This window comes from Abramis brama (assembly GCF_963993115.1).
Source record: "Abramis brama genome assembly, chromosome: 5".
Classification (NCBI taxonomy): Eukaryota; Metazoa; Chordata; class Actinopteri; order Cypriniformes; family Leuciscidae; genus Abramis; species Abramis brama.
The window spans coordinates 2330929-2350476 of record NC_139967.1 but is presented as its reverse complement, the minus strand read 5'-3'; the positions used below and the strand labels follow the sequence as shown (position 1 = coordinate 2350476).

Here is a 19548-nt window from a genome sequence, read left to right as displayed (position 1 = left end):
GTCCTAATAGTCTTTATATAATAAAACACTGCATCATATTTTTGGGGGTGAAATAAGAACATGTTTTTATGACAATGATCCTGTTACACATTGCAGGCAAATTCAACAAAACATTTGTTACTTCATCATAGACTCGCTATTTTTTTTAAATCATTGATAAAGTGTTATTTCTGGATCATGAAACATGAAAAATAATAACTATAACATCTTTCAATGTTTAGTCACAGGAAGTCCCGCTTGTTCTCCTAATCTAGTTGTGTAATAAACCTGGCACTGAATATTACTAATACTGTTGGGTTTTTTTTATGCATTAATTTTTTCTTTTGTAAGTCGCTTTGGATAAAAGCATCTGCTAAATGCATAAATGTAAATGTCACTCTTCAGGAAGTCAAATTAACTCTGAACATGTATCTATCTAAACCATTACATTAATGAGAATCTATATATTTTGGCTTTTAGCAACACTTATATTATATTGAAAGTAAAGCAGGACAAACGGCTCAATATTTCCTGTTTTATTTCTCACAGATGTTTAGTTCACATTCTCGACCTGTAAAGCCGTCTGACATCTGAACCGGTGTGCACATAACTTGAAAAAATGTTATAAAATTAAATACAAAACTATTGTCATCAGAAGCTTCACAGAGATTATTTGCATTTGACGAAAGTGCTGAGATTCTCCAGGAACTTGATGTACTCCTGATGCTCCAGCGCCGTGCTCATCTCCATCAGCTCGTCCGCAAACGTGTTGTCCACGCCGCGGTCCGCCAGGAAGTCCATCAGATGATCGTACAGGGCCTGAGGGGTCAGAGGTCACAGGCGTGCATTTATATGATTGGCCAGTGGAGTCTTAAACATTCTCATCTGTGAACTTGCATGGATTATGTTTCTATCTTCTATCTTTCTTACTATTGCTGTTTTTTTTGCGCTGAATAATGAATAATCCGTGAATTCGTCCTATTTTTACATCATGGATTATCTTTCTAAAGCAGTCTCCCAAAGAAACTAGTAAATGAGTTGGAATATCTAACTTTATGTTCAAAGGTATGGATATTGCATTTTATATTTAATCTGTTTATGAAACAAAACCAACAATCTAAAACTAGGACAAATTCACAGCTACACGTAGTGTCATTATTTTGTGCGCTATGTTTGTAGTTGTGAATGTGTCTTATTTTTAGATCGTTTGTTTTGTTTCATAAACAGATTAAATATAAAATGCAATATCCATTTGAACAAAGTTAGATATTCCAGTCCATTTATTTTCTGTTTCTTTGTTCAAAAACAAACAACAACAACCCGAAAAAAAGTTATTTTATGCACTTTTTACAAAATCCATTTAATAAGAGTTGGGTTCTGGGAGTAAAACTTTATTTTTAACGAGAACTAAACAACAAACCGAATTTGTGGTGAAAAACTACATTACCCATGATGCTGCACAGAAAATTCCACCAATCAGAATCGAAACAAGCAAAATAACCCCGCCCACTCCCATGAAGCTCTGCGAATGATGTAGTCGATCTCTCTACACTCTCAAAATACTCAAATGTTGGTGTATATATATATATATATATATATATATATATATATATATATATATATATATATATATATATATATATATATATATAAAAATATATATATATATATATATATATATATATATAAAAATATCAATGAGTAGTTTTATATTTCTCCATTTTTAACTCGATTATGCTGTTCGCAGTGATTCATGGGATTATCGTTTTTTTCCTCACTGAAGCTGGTAAGTTCATAGTCTTAAAACTGTGTTTTTGTCAGATTTTCAAAAACATTTTGTTTGACCTCAAAGTTAGTAGTGTTGTGATTCTCCTCGTTGCTGATTGGTCCGGTTCATGGCTTATAACACTTTAACAAAGACTTTTATTAAAAATCCCTATGGGAAAAATAAAGTGGGCACTAATGCACCATTTCATCACAAAAAGTGAAGTTTGTTTGGTCAACTCTATGGCAACATAAATACATCATGCGCCCTCTAGCGGTGTGAAAGAAAATGACAGATCCAAATCAAATTAATTTCATAATTGATGAACTTTGCAACTGTTATTGAACTGAATAATTACACTAGAGCTGAAACTTTATTCGTTACTTTGCAACATTAAGTGTTATTTTCAGATTGCTCTGAAACGATCTGCAGTGTGTGAAGCGCTAGAGAAACGAAGACTTGACTAACCCAGTCCAGAGAGTCTGTGTTGAGCGTGTAACTGGTTTCCTTCCAGTCCGTGTCGCCCTCTGGCTGGAAACTGACCTCTCGGATGGAGAAGATGTCGCTCTCCTCCTCGCCGTCACCGTGACTGGTCTGTGCACAAATCCAGTGAGATGAATGAGAAAACACACATCTTTATATTGTGAACGCTCTGTGCGACGGACGGAAGAGGAATGAAACCCACCTCATCCTCTGGGAAATGACAGTCAAACACTAGTGAATTCTTCGTGCCCTGTTTGGTCACCTCAACCACGAAATTGGGCGTCGAGACGATGTCAGGCTAAAAAACACAGGAGAGATGCATCAGAAACAAGCTAGTCGAGCCGCTCAATTCTGCAACGTCTTTAAAGCAGCGTCTCACACTCATAAATAAGACAAAACAAGCATTAAAATCATCTAGAACGACTGAAAATCAAGATATTATTTCTGATTTTAATTCACCCCCTCAACAACTCTCGTCCAACCAGTGGGCCTGATTTTAAAAGTGTGATTTCTAGAATATGGAAATTAACTCCATGGGCATTGTAATACTGAATATACATTTTTATAGTTATGTCAAGCTGGAAAATATTTTATCAGGCAAAAAATTGGGAGTAAAAATTTTTTACGAGTTTTTTCTGTTTTCTGTTTTTCAGTTTTTATATAAACTCTGCGAAAAAAATGTCAGAATCGCAATTCTAAGAAAAAGTCAGAATTGCGATTCTGACATTTTTTTCGTTGAGTTTATATTTTACAATTCTGAATTTAGACTTTTCTCGCAATTCCGATTTTTTTTACCTCACAATTCTGACAGTTTTCATAGAATTGTGATTCTGACTTTTTGTTTCCCACAATTCAAACTTTTTTCAAATTTTGTTTCTATCTCACATTCGGCCTTTTTTTTTCTCGCAATTGCGAATTTAAATCTCACAATTCTGACTATTTCTCAAAATGTTGCTTTTTTCTCGCAATTCTGATATTTTTCTTAGAATTCTGACTTTTTTTCGCAATTGTGACTTTTTTTCCTCGCAATGAGTGTTTCTAACAATTCAGATTTTTTCTCATAATTATGCTTATATCTCACAATTCTGACTTTTTTCCTCGCAATTACGACTTTTTACCTTGCAATTCTGACTTTATGCAATTGCGACTTTTTACCTCGCAATTCTGAATTTTTATCTCGCAATTCTGACTATTTCTCAAAATTGTGCTTATATCTCGCAATTCTGACTTTATATATAAAATGTTAAACTTGTGATTTTATGTTGTAACCTTTATTTTCTAAAATCTCCACTTCACTACTGTAACATCACATAACAACAATTAAAATGGCAACGACTTGAACGGTTTGAGGGATTTAGGGAGCTAGGTATCCCAGTTTCCCCGGCTGCAGTGCTTTCCTGCATGAACGTGACGATACCTCTTCCTCCTGACCCTTCTGCGTTTGCTCGGGCTCTTCCTCCAGCTGTGGCGGGATGCTGTTGTTCACATTGAACGTGACGGTGACTCTGTCAAACACACAAACATCACAAATTATGTATTATTACAGCGGAGGACACGAACGATCATAAAAGCTCTGCAGATGACACTTTATAAATCAAAAGAGAATCTATTATGCCTTTTTTTAAAGTCTTCTTGTTTTCAGGCTCTACTAGAACAGGTTTTCCTGCTTGAATGTTGATTATTTTCCTCATATTCTCCATTGTTGCGGCTCCTCTCTTCCCAGTCTGTCAGTAACGCTCTGTTTACTTCCTGTCTCTATGAAGCCCCTCCTTCTGAAAAGCACACTGTGCTCTGATTGGTCGGCTGGAGCAATGTGTTGTGATTGGTCGAGCGCTTCGAGTGTGTTTTGGAAATGTCCCTTCCCTTACCATAACCGCCAGTTTAACACACTACTAAATCAACCAGGCCCCGCCCCTTTATTCTGCTTATGAATTATTTAAATGAGGAATATTGTGACGTGTTCGTTCCTGGAAGAAACTCAAGACTACAATGGAGGCATTTCAGGAGTTCAGAAACACTGACACTGATATAGAGAAGAACTCAGAGCTTTTTCACGCTCAAACATCAACATTACACACTTCTTTGAATTAACACATTAATCTGATTGTCTGAATGAGACACAAGCGTACTTTTCTCCGGCCAGCGAGCGGATGAGTTTAGCTTCTGTGCCGTTCAGCTCCAGCTCCCACCCGCCGGACATTTTAGGAAGACTCGTGTTCTTCTGGATCTTCTTTTCTTCTTTGATTTCATCAGTGAGAAACTCTGCAAACGCTTTATCGCCTGGAGAATGAAGACACACATGCATGATTTAGTACAACACTAGTGATGAATCATGAGATCTCATTGGTCGGTGAATGTGACGTGTTGTCGTTCGTCTCCTGGCGTCTGTCAGTCAATCTCAAGGGCAAGGCCTCCTGTTGCCATGCTCTGATGACACATATGCAAATATTGCAGGATATGACATCACCTTTAATATCACGGAATATTCTAATTAATCTTGTAACGTTTTATTTGAATTAGGAGTTATTTTCTGTTTTCATTTAAACTTTAGTTAGTAATTTAGTTAGATTAGATTTTTTTTTTTTAAATAGCTCTATAGTGTTTATTATGGAAGCATGTTTCCGCCATAGAATAAAAAATTGTAATTACGTCTATCTCACAATTCTAACTTTTTTTCTCCCAATTGCGAATATATAGATCACAATTCTGACTTTCTCGCAATTCTGACTTTTTTCCCGAAATTCGGCTTTTTCTTGCAATTCTGACTTATTTTCTCGTAATTCTGAATTTATTTTCTCGTAATTCTGAATTTATATCTTGCGATTCTTATTTTTTTCGCAACTGAGTTTATATTTCACAATTTTGACTTATCTCTCACAATTGCGAGTTTTTAATCTCTAATTCTGACTTTTTTTCTCACAATTCTTAAATTATATCTTTCAATTCTGACTTTTCTCGCAATTACGACTTTTTTCCTTGCAATTACGACTTTTCCTAGAATCCTGACTTTTTTTCTCGGAATTGCAATTGTAACTTTTTTCTCACAACTGCAAGTTTGTTTCTTAGGATTCAGACTATTTCTCCAAATTTTGTTTATATCTCACAGTCTGACTTTTTTCTCGCAATTGCGAGTTTAAATCTCAGAATTCTGACTTACAATAGTGCAATAGAAACTTACAATTGCATTTCATAAAGTCAGAATTGTGAAATATAAGCTCGCAACTGCGCATTGTAAAGTCAAATTCTGAGGGGGAAAATAACTTTTCTCAGAACTGCGAGTTTTTATACGACTTTATAACACGCAATTGCGAGTTAATATTACGCAATCTGAGAAAAGTCAGAATTGTGAGATATAAACTCACAATTGCGGGGAAAAAAGCAAGAACTGCGTTATAAAAATTAGTAATAACCTTTTTATTATTTTTTATTCAGTGGACACAAGCTTCCATAGTTTATTAATGTTTATTTAATTAAACTAAATTAATGAAAATGAGAAAAGTCGCCTTATAGCTGAAAAAGGTTTTTAATATTTTATTTCAATTGACGTTTATTTTATTTCAAGAAACGAACTTGTTTTGTGGTTCGGTTTACTAAAATAACCCTGGTATTTTATGTCTTGTTTCTCCTCTCTGACCAATTAAGTTATTAGCTATAGTAAAAGTAACATTTTTAGAGTTAGCCTCTACACATATCCCATAGAAACGAGCTTTACACAGATAACTAGTAGTGTGTGCCGCTAAAGGAGCGCTTACCCTCGGTGTGCAGACTCCCGCAGCCGCAGGACAGCGTCGGCAGCGCCCGCGTCGCAGTGAGGAGCCTCGGCCTGGACCCTGACGACGCGCCGCTGCTGCCGCTCAGGCTCCAGATGGACCGGCTGAAGGTTCTGCTGAGACGCGGCGCGGGGCTGATGGCGGACGCGGGCGACGCGGAGCTCCTGCTGGACAGACGCGCCGCGAGCTGAACCGCGCGACTCACAGACTTCAACATGACTTCGGTTCTTCTGAGAGATGCTCGCTCGCGTTGCTGACCGCTGATCACTGACAGTCACACACACACGTGGGGGAAGGACACCGTGACCTCAGCACTCTACACCGGAAGTGTTCCCTACAGGAAATTAGTTAAAAGTCCTACACGCTGTCAACAACACAAACACAAACACGTGGTTCCAGTAACTACAGGCTACATAACATCATCTACGTTGTTTTATTTTGTTTTAAGAGATGCAGCTGTGTGGAGTTTGCAGCGAACATGTTCCTAAATACAGATGTCCGGCATGCAGAATCAGATAGTAAGTAATGTATTCGTTCGATTGTTTATATCAATAACTTTTGCTTTTTAGACACTACAATAATTGTTAAATAACACTTTTCTTTTTCTTCTAGTTGTTCAGTGAGTTGCTTTAAAAGACACAAAGATGATGGTACGTCCACTATTCTATTTATAAATATTCACATTTACGTATTTGGCAGATGCTTTTATCTAAAAGACTTGCAGTTCCCTGGGAATCAAACCCATGACCTTGGCGTTGCAAGCATGCTGCACTGATTTATCATTAATTTAATAAAACAATGATGCATTATTATTAGCATTAACATTATAATGTTACTGCTACTACAAATGCAATTGTTGTTAGAAATTATTATGTTGGCTAGATAAAGCCGACTTACTGATCCACTCTTTATTTCTTCATCTTCTGAGACTTTACGAAAAGTCCCATAGACTTTCATTGAGGGAGTCAAAACTTTTGTACCAAAAGACTTATTTTTAACTTTAGCTGTCTATCACTAGCAAAGCTTGACGACTATCCTCGGACAACATACTAAAACATGATAGCAATGTCCCCCTGTGGTGAAAATCCAGCCTTTAATGTTGTTTATGTGTCTATGTGGTGTTTTTAATATGCTTTAAGACAAACCATGTGTAAATTCATAAGTCGACTCCATTGCTGAGTATTTTCTCCTTAAAACTGCAGTGAACCAAAGACAGTCTCAAAAACACGCTTTGAAATCGCTGGTGTTTCTGACGTCACAAACTACCTTGTAACCAATCAGATCAATGTGTGATCGTCAACCAGTGGATCTCTGAGTGAGTGAGTGGAGGCGGGGCTCATTTGCATATTCATAGAAGCGTATACTAATTTAAATAAGGCAAGGGTGTTGAGTTACATTCAAGCTATTTTAAGACATGAAGAAGAAAAATAAAAGTTTACATGTGTAATTTTTGTGATCAATGATGAGTTTTAAGGGATAAAATAATTTACTACAGGGGGACTTTAAATCATGTTAGCAACATCCTATCAACGTGTTAATTAATGCTAGCAATGATATAAGACATGCTAATGATGTGCCAAATTAAGCTTGCAACGTGTTAAGCAACATGTTAAATCATGTCAGCAACATGCCAACAACATGCTAACAAATGTTTGCATTGTGTTATATCATGCTAGCAACATGCTAATATGTTAAAACATGCTACCAATGTGTTAAATTATGCTAGCAACATGATTGCAAAATGCTAAATGATTCTAGCAATGTGTTAAATCATGTTAGCAACATCTTAATAATGCCAGCAAAACGTTCAAACATGTTAACAATGTGTTAAAACATGCTAATAAAATGCTACTCATGCTAGCAACATGTTAGCAGTGTGTTAAACATGCTAGTAGCATGTTAAACCGTGTTAACAGCATGCCAGCAACATGCTAACATCCTAATTATGCTAGCAATGTGTTAAATCATTTTAAAACATGCCAGTAACATTTATTTTTTAACTTTCTCTTGAGTAAAACCTTCAAACATCAAGCTTTTCAAAGTTATTTTAAACTTTCAGACCAGACTTTGTCCAGCCAACATCAACGTTTGTCATCAAACTTTACTCATCTAGTTATAATTAGTTATTTTGTGTCTTATATACTTATACATAAAAAAAGTCAATGTAAGCCTTTATTTCTCTTCGCTCTGATAGATTCATGTCACCCAATTAAAGAACCCGATCCGGCCTCCATCAGCCCGACTCCAGTGAGCAGCGGTGAGTGAGTGATCCACACACACGTTATAGATAAAATCAACAGCCATATTACATTTACAACATTATATATATAGTCAGAAACTATAGTTCATTCATGTGAGTGAGGATATCAAAATAAATTAAACTGTGACATATTATACCCAAAAATTCTTCATACAGTGACTACCTGTAAAATTTATAAACAATTTGGGAGCAAAAATGATTCAGACACTTTGACCTGATCATGTTTTCTTCAGTGTTTTGTCTTTAATTGCTAATGCTTTTTTTACACACAGACTGAACACAATGAAGCATTGCTTGGTGATTGGTTGAGCTAAACTGGTATTATCTAATTGTGTAGTTAAATTTAACAGCTGACAGATATTCAACATAATTCATGTGTGAGACAGTCTAACAGAAGGACGGACAAAACCAGTCAAATATCAACTGAGTTATTGGCATATTTTATTACCATTTTCTAAACTATAGCGAATAAACTGAGATAATGTGAGAAATGTTGAAGTTGTCTGAATAAATGTTGGTTTGACTGTGTGATTTCAGCCGAACAGCCGTGGATTGTCGAGGATCTCCTTGATGAAGACAGTCAGACTGACAAAGTGCCGTTACAGAAACTTCAGCAGCTCGGTATGTAAGGGATAATATTCATCCAGATGGTTATTATCTCAGAATAAACCCCCGACACGGTGATGAGGTAATATTGATCTGAGTTGAAATATTTTATTAGGTCTTTTAGCGCGGCAAGTTCAAACTAGACGGACATTTAAGAGATACGGTATACAGTCATAACACTTATTACACAGAATTTCACAACATAAATAATTATGGAGATAAGAGATATTGATATTAAACTCTTTTAAAATCGTACCTGTTTGTATCTTATAATCCAACAGTGTACAAAACAATAATCACAAAATGGCAGCCGCTGTGTTTGTATGAAACAAGAGCGAGTCCTCAATACTGGATGGCATAATTAAATAACTGTACACAAAATATTGATTTAACTGAGTTTTCATTTTTATTAGCTCACCAAACGCAAATCTTCCACGAAGAAAAACCGTTCCTAGCGCTGCTGACTTCAGTGACCCGGATGAGCCTGTGTTTTTGTTTTCAACGGTTGTTATCAGGGAATAATGGTGCGATATGACCAATCAGAATCAAGTATTCCACAGAGCCATGTAATAAGAAATGATATCAGTCTTCAAGGGTTCGTTCACCCAAAAATGAAAACTCTTGTCAGTAATTACTCTCCCTCATGTTGTTCAACCCCGTCAGACTTTCGTTCATCTTCAGAACACAAATTAAGATATTTCTGATTAAATCTGAGAGCTGTCTCACTCCTCCATAGGCTTCTCTGTTATTGAAACTTGCTGGTCCAGAAAGTTAGTAAAGACAATGTTTAAAATAGTCCAGTGACTACAGTGGCTCAACCTTAAGTTCATCAAGCGACGAGAATACTTTCTGTGCGCAAAAACAAAGTAAAATAACGACTTTATTCAACTCTTCATGTTCTTCTGTGTTTCTCTGAGTGAGTTGACGTAGTGTAACAGCAGCGCTTCTGGGTTGTACGTCAGAACGGAGGCTCACTATTGGCCGACGCTGGTCATGTGTGTGATGCTGGCCAATAGTGGGTGAACTAACCCTTTCAGTGCTGTTTGTGAGGCAGTTTCACAGATGTTTCTCCTTCACACAGGAGATTCAGAGGCGCTGAAGGATCTGTTGAGGAATCCTCATCTCCGACAGCTAATGATGTCGGTCGACTCGGCTGAAAATAAAGCCAAAGCCATGAAAGACGCCATGCAGGAGCCGCTGTTCGTGGAGTTTGCTGATCAGTGCTTAAAAATCATTGAACCTACACAAACAGAGAGCGTTGATGACGAATACTGATTTTATTGAACTGTCACATATGGCTAATGAACAACAAGTCAATCCATTGGTTTTTGTGCACAAATGTTCATGTATTAAACAAATATCTTTTAAATACAAACAATCAGAGTAATGAGTAATTTAGACTTAATTCTGACAAATAAACTCAAATTAGAGCTATCCGAGTTTATAACCTTTAGTATTTTGAAATATTTGTTGAATATGGATGTTTTCTCAACATATTACTGAGCCTTTATGTTGTCTCGCATGCAATACTGCATCCAGTCATTTATTACACGCCATCATGCCTTGTATAATTAATAAATGTTCATAAAGAAGCCAAAAACATTTTTATTTGAATTATCAAAGTTTGACGAAGTGTTTGATTGGTTTGTTAAAGCAGTACCTGAGCACAAACAAAAGATACCTGTATTATAGTCACACGTTTTGTTGATTAATGCCCTGAGATTACAAATATTGATTATTTTTGGTAATAAATGCACATATTTCATAACCAAAAACACCTTTGATTTAAGGGAGAATGTTGTGTTGTGCAGTCGGTGTAAGTAATCTGACAAAATTAAGAAAACTACAAATACATATGCAAATAGTACATTAATTCAGTTTGCTTTGGTGAGAGCATCAACAGCAATGCCGAAACTACAGCTTTTCCCAGTATTTTATCATGTAGTGTTTCATGTCTTACATTGTGCAATGAATAATAATAAAAAAGATATCATGCAAAGTGTACAAAACTTGTCTTTATCAATACTATGTTCTTCATCATCTTAGTTATTATACTCTATTTTAAATAATATCATTGTAACATGTTTTAAAGGTGCTATATGTAGAATTGAGAAACTCTTGTTTTTAGCGACACCGGTGGCCGTGAAGTGAAACTGCAGCAGCAGCTTCGCACTCGAGATCACATGATTCAAGTCTCCGCTTAGAGGTTGGAAATACCTTTGCAGTGATTTACTGTTAACGAATATCCCGACGCCGTCCACTGCTGAGAGCGACGTTTAGATGAATATGTGAATATGTGCTGCTCTTTCCTCTCAATAACACAAACACATAACAGAAATGAGAAACATCAGTTCAGAAAGCATCTGATCATAGAGATGTGGAGATGTTCTCGACAGATGAGCTCATTAAAATCACACTGTTATGATAGTTTGATTATAAAGTATATTTGAGATCATATAGATCTGACTCTGTGAGACTGTAGTTTGAATGAATCTCTTTTCTTTGCACGACACATTGACATTACAGTCCAGAACGGCTCTTTCAGCATTATCCTGAACATTGTATAAGCATCAGTTTCATGTGTCAGTGAACAGAAGAGAGGCTCTCGGGAGTGTGTGGGAAACACACATCTGCGATTTTCCCGCCAAAAACGTCCCGAGTCCTGAACATAAAAATCAGCTAGGAAGTCTGGGAAGGTCTCGTTTTTAAGTTTCGTTACAAGCTGTTCATACATTGGCAATAAAAATGATTATTCCATGAAAATTCTTACATATAGCCCCTTTAAAACCTATTATGTTATCAGTTTGTACACTGATATTAAAGACCTCCGGTGGATCAGGTAATCTGAGCTGGTGTGAGTGAATGGAGGCGGGGCTAATTAGCATATTCATTAATCCATGGATACTAAATGAAGCAAGGGTGTCGAGTTACATGCAAGCTATTTTAAGGCATGAAGAAATTATTATCACTGGGAAAAAAAAAGTTTAAATATGTAATTTTGGTGATCAGAGAAGAGTTTTAACGGATAGAATTATTGATGATGGGGGACTTTAATACAAATCAAATTAAATACCAGAATTTGGGATACATCAGCAGCACATTATGAATAAATTCTTATCTATAAAATATATCACTTTATATATTTACGGTATAAATATCACTTTTAAATTGTGCAAGAAACATTATTTAAATCATAACAGAAAATGCTAGTATAAAATAAAAGCTTTGTTAAACTAATAGTTATAAAACGCTCTACAGGACCGATTAAACACGCAGGACAATTAAAAGGCACTTCATGCTGAAAGTAAATACAACTAAACGCTGAATTGCACTAACAATAAGGCAGCTAAATGTTTAATATCACTTCAAGGGTTCGTTCACCCAAAAATGAAGATTCTGTCAGTAATTACTCTCCCTCATGTTGTTCAACCCCGTCAGACTTTCGTTCATCTTCAGAACACAAATGAAGATATTTCTGATTTAATCTGAGAGCTGTCTCACTCCTCCATAGGCTTCTCTGTTATTGAAACTTGCTGGTCCAGAAAGTTAGTAAAGACAATGTTTAAAATAGTCCAGTGACTACAGCGGCTCAACCTTAAAGGGGGGGTGAAACACTCATTTTCAGTCAATCACATGTTAATCTTGAGTACCTATAGAGTAGTACTGCATCCTTCATATCTCCAAAAAGTCTTTAGTTTTATTATATTTATAAAAGAAAGATAGGCAGTTCCGAGTCTTTCCGGAAAAAACCGAGCGGCTGGAGGCGTGCCATGTGGGCTGTGCTTACGCGCCGATAGCTAACAACACACAGACATTTGAAGGAGACAAGCAGTTTTACTCACGGTTCCAACGCACGACCGTGAACCTTTATCATTGGGACTGCATCCTTAAGTATTAGACGATCTGCAAATCCGTCGATCTGGGCTTTGTTTATAAAACAATCATCGTCGAAATGCAGGGAACAAACAGTCTTGCATCAACTCCGTTGATGCTCTGGAAAAACAAACTCCATCCACTGGTCCCTTAACGCTGGGTTCTTTGGGAATCTGTGCAGGGATGTCTTGCCCTGGCAACTAAAAACCCACTTCTTTGGTGACACTGACTTCCCTAAAGCCGAGCACAGCGCTGTGATGATGGGCGAACTGCTTTCCGCTCTCTTGCTCTGGTCTATGGTTGCGCGCGCGCCCGCGCTCTTCCAATAGAAGTGCCCTTAGGACCCATATAAGGAAATTCCACCCTATCTGACGTCACACATGCCCATACTCAAAAAAATTTTTCCGAAACTTGTGACAAACCGTAAGGAGCATTTTTGGCACAGAAATACTCCTTCAAACGTACAATTTAATTTTTGAAACTTTGTCCATGTTTAGCATGGGAATCCAACTCTTTAACAGTGTAAAAAACTCAGTATGCATGAAATAGCATTTCACGCCCCCTTTAAGTTTATCAAGCAACGAGAATACTTTCTGTGTGCAAAAACAAAGTAAAATAACAACTTTATTCAACTCTTCATGTTCTTCTGTGTTTCTCTGAGTGAGTTCACCTAGTGTAACAGCGCAGCGCTTCTGGGGTGTACGTCAGAACGGAGGCTCGCTATTGGCCGACGCTGGTCATGTGTGTGATGCTGGCCAATAGTGAGTCTATGGAGGAGTGAGACAGCTCTCAGATTTAATCAAAAATATCTTAATTTGTGTTCGGAAGATGAACGAAAGTCTTACGGGGTTGGAACAACATGAGGGAGAGTAATTACTGACAGAGTCTTCATTTTAGGGTGAACTAACCCTTTAATGTAGTGTATTTCAAAGGTGCACTGATTGCATGAAAGCTTTTAGCAGCATGAGGAGGAGATGAGAAGTCCTGTCAGGTTTTCTCCAGCAGGATCTGGTTGAATCCGGTCACCACATCGGCCTTGTGCACCGGGTGCCGGTCGGCGTAGAGAAGTGGAGATCTCTGCAGATGCATCTTAATGGACCCCTGTCAAGACAAACAGCCAAAGCAATTACAGCAGGACTTTTAGTTTGTCTTCACTAGGATTGGTCAGGCCAATGTCCATATACACTATCCATCCTAAACAGTGTGTGAGATTAGAACAAGTGTGTCCCAAAGCATAAGAGAGAGAGTATGCCTGAAGTCCCCGGATTATCTACTATTTCCGGTGGATTTTCGAAGTGTGGATCCGTGCTCACTATAACAGCTAATATTACCCACAATCCATTGCGCTTTGGAGAAGGAACTACAAACATGAGTAAAGTGTTAAAAAACTACAAAACATGGCGGATATGCACGACTGACGGTGAGAGGTTTAGATAAAGGTTTGAGTGACTAATTGAAGTTTAACCTGATAGAAAAATATTTATTTAATGTTATCCGTATTATATTTCATCTGCAATAACAATGTGGACTTTTATAAAGATCCGTTTGGCCATTAACTTTTAAATGCATCATTATTCATTAATATGAGGAGAGTCTCTGCATGAAAGACCCGCAGATCAACGTGATTCTGCATTTCTCTCCGATACGATGGGAAATTAAATGAAATGTGGAGGATTTTAACTGTAACAAGATGATTGACAGGTCAGTTTACTGTGACAGGATGATTGACAGGTCAGTTTACTGTGACAGGATGAGAGAGAAACCGTTAAAGACACAATTGTATGACGTGATGATAGTTTGTCCCAAAGCTTGTCTACTCTTCTGCTACACACTTTTTCGTCACAAAAAGTATACATACATACTTTACATACTTTTAGGGTGTAGTATAAGTAGGAGAATCGAGACGCAGCAACGGTGTCTAGTTTAACATTGGTTGCAATGGTTTTTGATTAGTTACACACCTCTTTCCTTTTAGTTCATTAGCTGATATATATATATATATATATATATATATATATATATATATATATATATATATATTGCCCTGAGTTTCCTTTGTCTGGTTATGTTATAAGCTGTTATGTTGCTCCTGCTCTTGCTCTTTTGTTCATTTAAATAAAATCTGCTGTTTGAAGATCCTCAACTCTCTTCTTCTTTATGCCTAAAACGTGACAATTTCATAGTACATGTTCCTCGCATTTATAGTACACAGTTCAGCAAGAAAAGAAAAGTTTGTCTTTGTAATCTCGCATCTAAATATTAAAAATTAAAAATCATTTTGGGTAATGAAGCTAAAATAAAATAAAAATATTAGATGAAAAACAAACTTAAAAATGCAATTTCACAAAATGTATAAAACAACATTACAACAACTAAAGCAACAAAACAGAGCAGACACAGCAATAATACAGATATATTAAAGTCCCCCTGTGGTGAAAATCCAGCGTTTAATGTTGTTTATGTGTCTATGTGTGATCAACGTGTGATCGTCAACCAGTGGATCTCTGAGCTGAGTGAGTGAGTGGAGGCGGGGCTCATTTGCATATTCATAGAACCGCGCATACTAAATGAGGCAAGGGTGTCGAGTTACATTCAAGATATTTTAAGGCATTTTAAACTTTTAAATATGTAATTTTGCTGATCAAAGATAAGTTTTAAGGGATACAATTAATGACTACAGGAAGACTAACAGAGGTGAGTGTCTAAATTATTTTCTGTAGTAATCGCCAGAATGAGCTTAAGCTACGTTTTTGAGACTGTCTTTGATTCACTGCAGTTTTAAGGAGAAAATACTCAGCAATGGTGTCGACTTATGAATTTACACATGGATTGTCTTAAAGCATATTAAAAACACCACATAGACACATAAACAACATTAAAAACTTCATCACAGGGGGACTTTAAGGCTACATTTATACAGGAATCATTTATGGCCACTCAAAACATCTACCCTCATATAAACGTAGCATATTGGAGATGTCTCTTACCCGTGGCTGAGCTCTGATCGACGCCACACCCTGTTCAAACTGGTTGGTCTCTACTTTGTATTCATCGTGTCTGAATGGGATCTTCAGACAGGCCATCATGGACATGATCCGCTGGAAACCAGAGGCCGTCAGAGACACAGTGATGGAGGGAGCAGAAGCAATCGCGAGCCCGATCGGCCAGCCTCGGACCACGACGGGCTCCTGGATGCTGTCGAGCTGTACGGACCCTCTTTCCCTCAGCAGAGGATCCAGCTTCGGCAACACACACGATTCTTCCTCCATGAAGTCCTCAGCATCATCCAGCTCTGCCTCAGCTAACGCATCCATCCACGCCTATCGAGAGGGAACGCAGAAGTGTAAGAAAACAGCACAAAATGCACATGATTCAAGAAAATAATTAGTTTGCATACTTTATTTGCCAAAAAATTGTGTGTGAACGGTGTAATTATTTTGTTTTTATATATATACACACACACACATGCATGTATATATTTAAGCAATATTTGCATGTATATACTGTATAAATATTGATATATATATAAATTTTATATATAAATAACACATTTTTCTTAAATATAAACATGCATGTGTGTGTATTTATATAAACAAAATAATTATACACAGCACACACATATATTATGTAAACAAACTTTCATTTTGGATGCGATTAATGACAATTAATAATTTCACAGCCCAGCATGTATAAGATCTGCAAAGTCCAGATATTAACGTCTACGTCACAATGTGAAATATTAGCATAATACAGTCCAAATACAGGCATTGCTTCAATTAATTGTAGTGTTGTCATCATGTCGCAAAAGTATAACCGCTTTGTTTGGCCTTCAGAAAACGGATGAAATTAGGAATCAGAGCAATCTGAGCTTTTCAGGAGGAGGGGCTTTTGTAGAAATCGTCTCCGGTTACTTAACTGTAACCTTGTTCCCTGAGAAAGCGGAACGAGATGCTGCGCTGCTCAGCGCATTGGGAACGTCTTTAGTCGTGACCAGCTGTGAATATTGTGTGTAACACGTCGATAGAATTGACCCGGAGGTAATATAGCCTCGGTCGATGACGTCATCGGCGCGCACCCGCAACACGAGGCTATAAATAGATGAGCCACAGGTGCATCGTCAGGATATTTTGTCTGAAGAGCAGTCCTGGGACATCTTCAGCACGGCAAAGTAGCGCAGCATCTCGTTCCGCTTTCTCAGGGAACAAGGTTACAGTTAAGTAACCGGAGACGTTCCCTTTCGAAAGCTACAATCGATGCTGCGCTGCTCAGCGCATTGGGAACGAGAATACCCACGCCGCCGTGCTTGAACATGTCTGGACCCCCACGGTTGTGCATGTGTGTTTCACAAGAACGCAAGAAGGCCTAGACATTAGCTTGTGATGTCGACTCAAGGACATGAGAGCCCGGAGTGGCATGAACATCCAAACTATAAAATCTTATGAATGTGTGTGGAGAGGACCAACCTGCCGCATCACAAACCTGTTGTAGGGGGGCACCTCTTGCCAAAGCACTAGAAGAGGCGACCCCCCTGGTGGAGTGAGCCCTAAGACCTTTAGGCGAAGCTTGACCGCGCGCCTCATAAGCAAGAGCAATAGCATCCCTGACCCAATGAGACATGGTCTGCTTGGTGGCAGCTGCTCCCCTGTTACTACCACCATAACAGACGAACAATTGCTCTGACTTACGCCACTGGCTAGTGCGGTGGACGTAAGCCTGAAGAGCACGGACTGGACACAGTCTGTGAGATTTCTCCTGCTCCGGCGTTGCGAACGGTGGAGGACAGAAGGCTTCTAGAATGACCGGATGTACAGCCGAAAATGGAACCTTAGGCAGGTAATCAGGATGAGGATGCAAAATCACTTTCACCATTCCTGGGGCAAAGTCTAAGCAGGATGGAGAGATAGACAGAGCCTGCATATCCCCAATTCTCTTCAAGGAAGTTATTGCCATTAGAAAAAACATTTTTAGAGTCAGAAGTTTATCAGACGCTGATTCTATAGGTTCAAAGGGGTGTCAACCAGACCCTCGAGAACTGTAGCTAAGTCCCATGAAGGGATCTTGGTTTTTACTGGAGGCCTCAGTCGCCTGGCCCCACGAAGGAAGCGAGAGAGCAGAGGGTGTCTCCCGAGCGGTGCCCCGTCTACCAAGGCGTGGCAAGCCGAAAGAGCGGCCACATAAACCTTAAGAGTAGCAGGGCATGTGCCCGTTGATAATTTCTCTTGCATGAAGTCCAGAACTGAAGCAACCTGGCAGTTGACTGGATCTACACAGTGTACAACACACCATCTTTCAAAAACACCCCATTTATTGGCATAACTTTCTAGTGGAGGAAGCCCTAGCACTTAGAATGGTCTCAATAACGGCAGGCGAAAGCCCAGTGTCCCTCAGTTGGTTCCCATCAGGGGCCAAACGTGAAGATTCCACAGGTCGGGCCTGGGATGGAATATCGTGCCCTCCGTCTGAGACAGAAGGTCCCTCCTCTCGGGAATCGTCCAAGGCGAGCCGTTGAGGAGAGATATTATCTCAGAGAACCAAACTCTGGCTAGAACTCCTGGGAGCAGAGAAACTGGAGGAAAACGCATACATGCACATTCTAGGCCATGTGTGCGCCATCGCATCCAGACCCAGGGGCTGGGTGACTCAGAGATAAGTAGAGGGAACATTGCGCTTTCTGATAAGAGGCGAAGAGGTCCACCTCCGCTTTGTATCCAAATCTGTTTGACTACTTCTGGGTGGAGTTTCCATTCCCCTCTCAGTAGTTTCTGTCTGGACAGTAAATCCGCTCCCACATTCAGGTGCCCTGAGATGTACACTGCCCTGAGTGACAGGAACTTTTCCTGGGCCCAGAGAAAGATGTGCCCCGCTATTCTGTTCAGATTGCGTGAGCACAAACTTCCCTGGTGATTATGTGAGAGACTGCCGCTGTGCCGCACTAGGACATGACAGTCTCTCAACTGAGGGAGAGAGTATTTCAGGGCCAAAAATACAGTCATCAGCTTGAAGCAGTTGATGCCCCTCATTCCCCTTGAGCTGGACGACCACTTAAGACCGCTCCCCAGCCCATCAGGGAGGCGTCTGCCGTTAGCATTCTGCGACAGCAAGACACACCTAAAGTGGGACCCAAAGCAAGGAACCGGGGTCTGAACCACATAGAAAGGGAACGAAGCCGCAGCGCGTAACCCTTACCATAAACATGGATTTTAGAAAGTGCACGAAGCGTTCAGCGCGTGACTCACCATAAACATGGATTTTTAGAAAGGACACAAAGCACTCAGCGAGTGTTCTTGCCTTTATTTGCCCTTGGGGATTGAAATCCCCCGTTTTGAGCCACAACTGACATGGTCTCATGCGCAAAAGGTCCAGAGGAATCATTGTGGACGCAGCTGCCATGAGACCTATGTAATGTCCTGACCTAGCTAGATGTTGCTTAGGGTGTTAAAATTGGTCCTGACACGAGCGGGAGACAATTATGCCCGATTGTGACAGAGTCCCATTTAACCCCAAACATGTTACCCTCAGGGTGGGAGAGAGTACGCCCTTGGCGTTGACCTCAGCCCCCTAGAGATAACATGGCTAGGTCGACAGGAAGGACCCAATATTGGTAAGCCTTGCCCCCAGAAGCAAACTTGGGAACCTCCTGTGTTGTGGCAATATTCTATATGAAAATATACGTCCCTCAGATCGATCATGACGAACCAAACGTGATGTTGAATTTACGACACGATCGTCTTTACAGTTAACATCTTGAACTTGAGTGCTTTAACTGTACGGTTTAAGCCTCGAAGATCGAAGATTGGACGCAACCCCCCATC

The 19548-nt window shown here is 39.0% G+C and overlaps 3 protein-coding genes across 3 annotated transcripts in view; 1 reads left to right on the top strand and 2 right to left on the bottom strand.

Moving 5' to 3' along the window:
• Window positions 1-500: 500 nt before the first annotated feature.
• Window positions 501-6214, bottom strand: c1qbp (complement component 1, q subcomponent binding protein; the record flags this gene model as incomplete). The annotated part of the gene is made up of 6 exons (XM_084115628.1): window positions 501-798; window positions 2213-2338; window positions 2430-2525; window positions 3645-3732; window positions 4357-4507; window positions 5980-6214. The coding sequence occupies 6 exons, from the start codon at window positions 6212-6214 to the stop codon at window positions 649-651; spliced, it is 846 nt and encodes a 281-aa protein (XP_083971754.1). The 3' UTR covers window positions 501-648.
• A 131-nt stretch (window positions 6215-6345) lies between these two features.
• On the top strand, window positions 6346-10872 carry znhit3 (zinc finger, HIT-type containing 3). Its single transcript, XM_084115630.1, has 5 exons — window positions 6346-6515; window positions 6610-6647; window positions 8192-8254; window positions 8795-8878; window positions 9945-10872. Exons 1-5 carry the CDS (start codon window positions 6448-6450, stop codon window positions 10136-10138), a joined length of 447 nt encoding a protein of 148 aa, XP_083971756.1. The 5' UTR covers window positions 6346-6447; the 3' UTR covers window positions 10139-10872.
• A 1024-nt stretch (window positions 10873-11896) lies between these two features.
• myo19 (myosin XIX) overlaps window positions 11897-19548 on the bottom strand; it is a 41091-nt gene continuing 33439 nt past the window's right edge. Inside the window, exons 22-23 of the mRNA XM_084115627.1 lie at window positions 15724-16056; window positions 11897-13837 (exon numbers count right to left, since the gene is read on the bottom strand). Of these exons, the coding sequence (XP_083971753.1) occupies window positions 13724-13837; window positions 15724-16056 (447 nt within the window). The 3' untranslated portion in view covers window positions 11897-13723. The remainder of the gene's footprint in view (window positions 13838-15723; window positions 16057-19548) is intronic.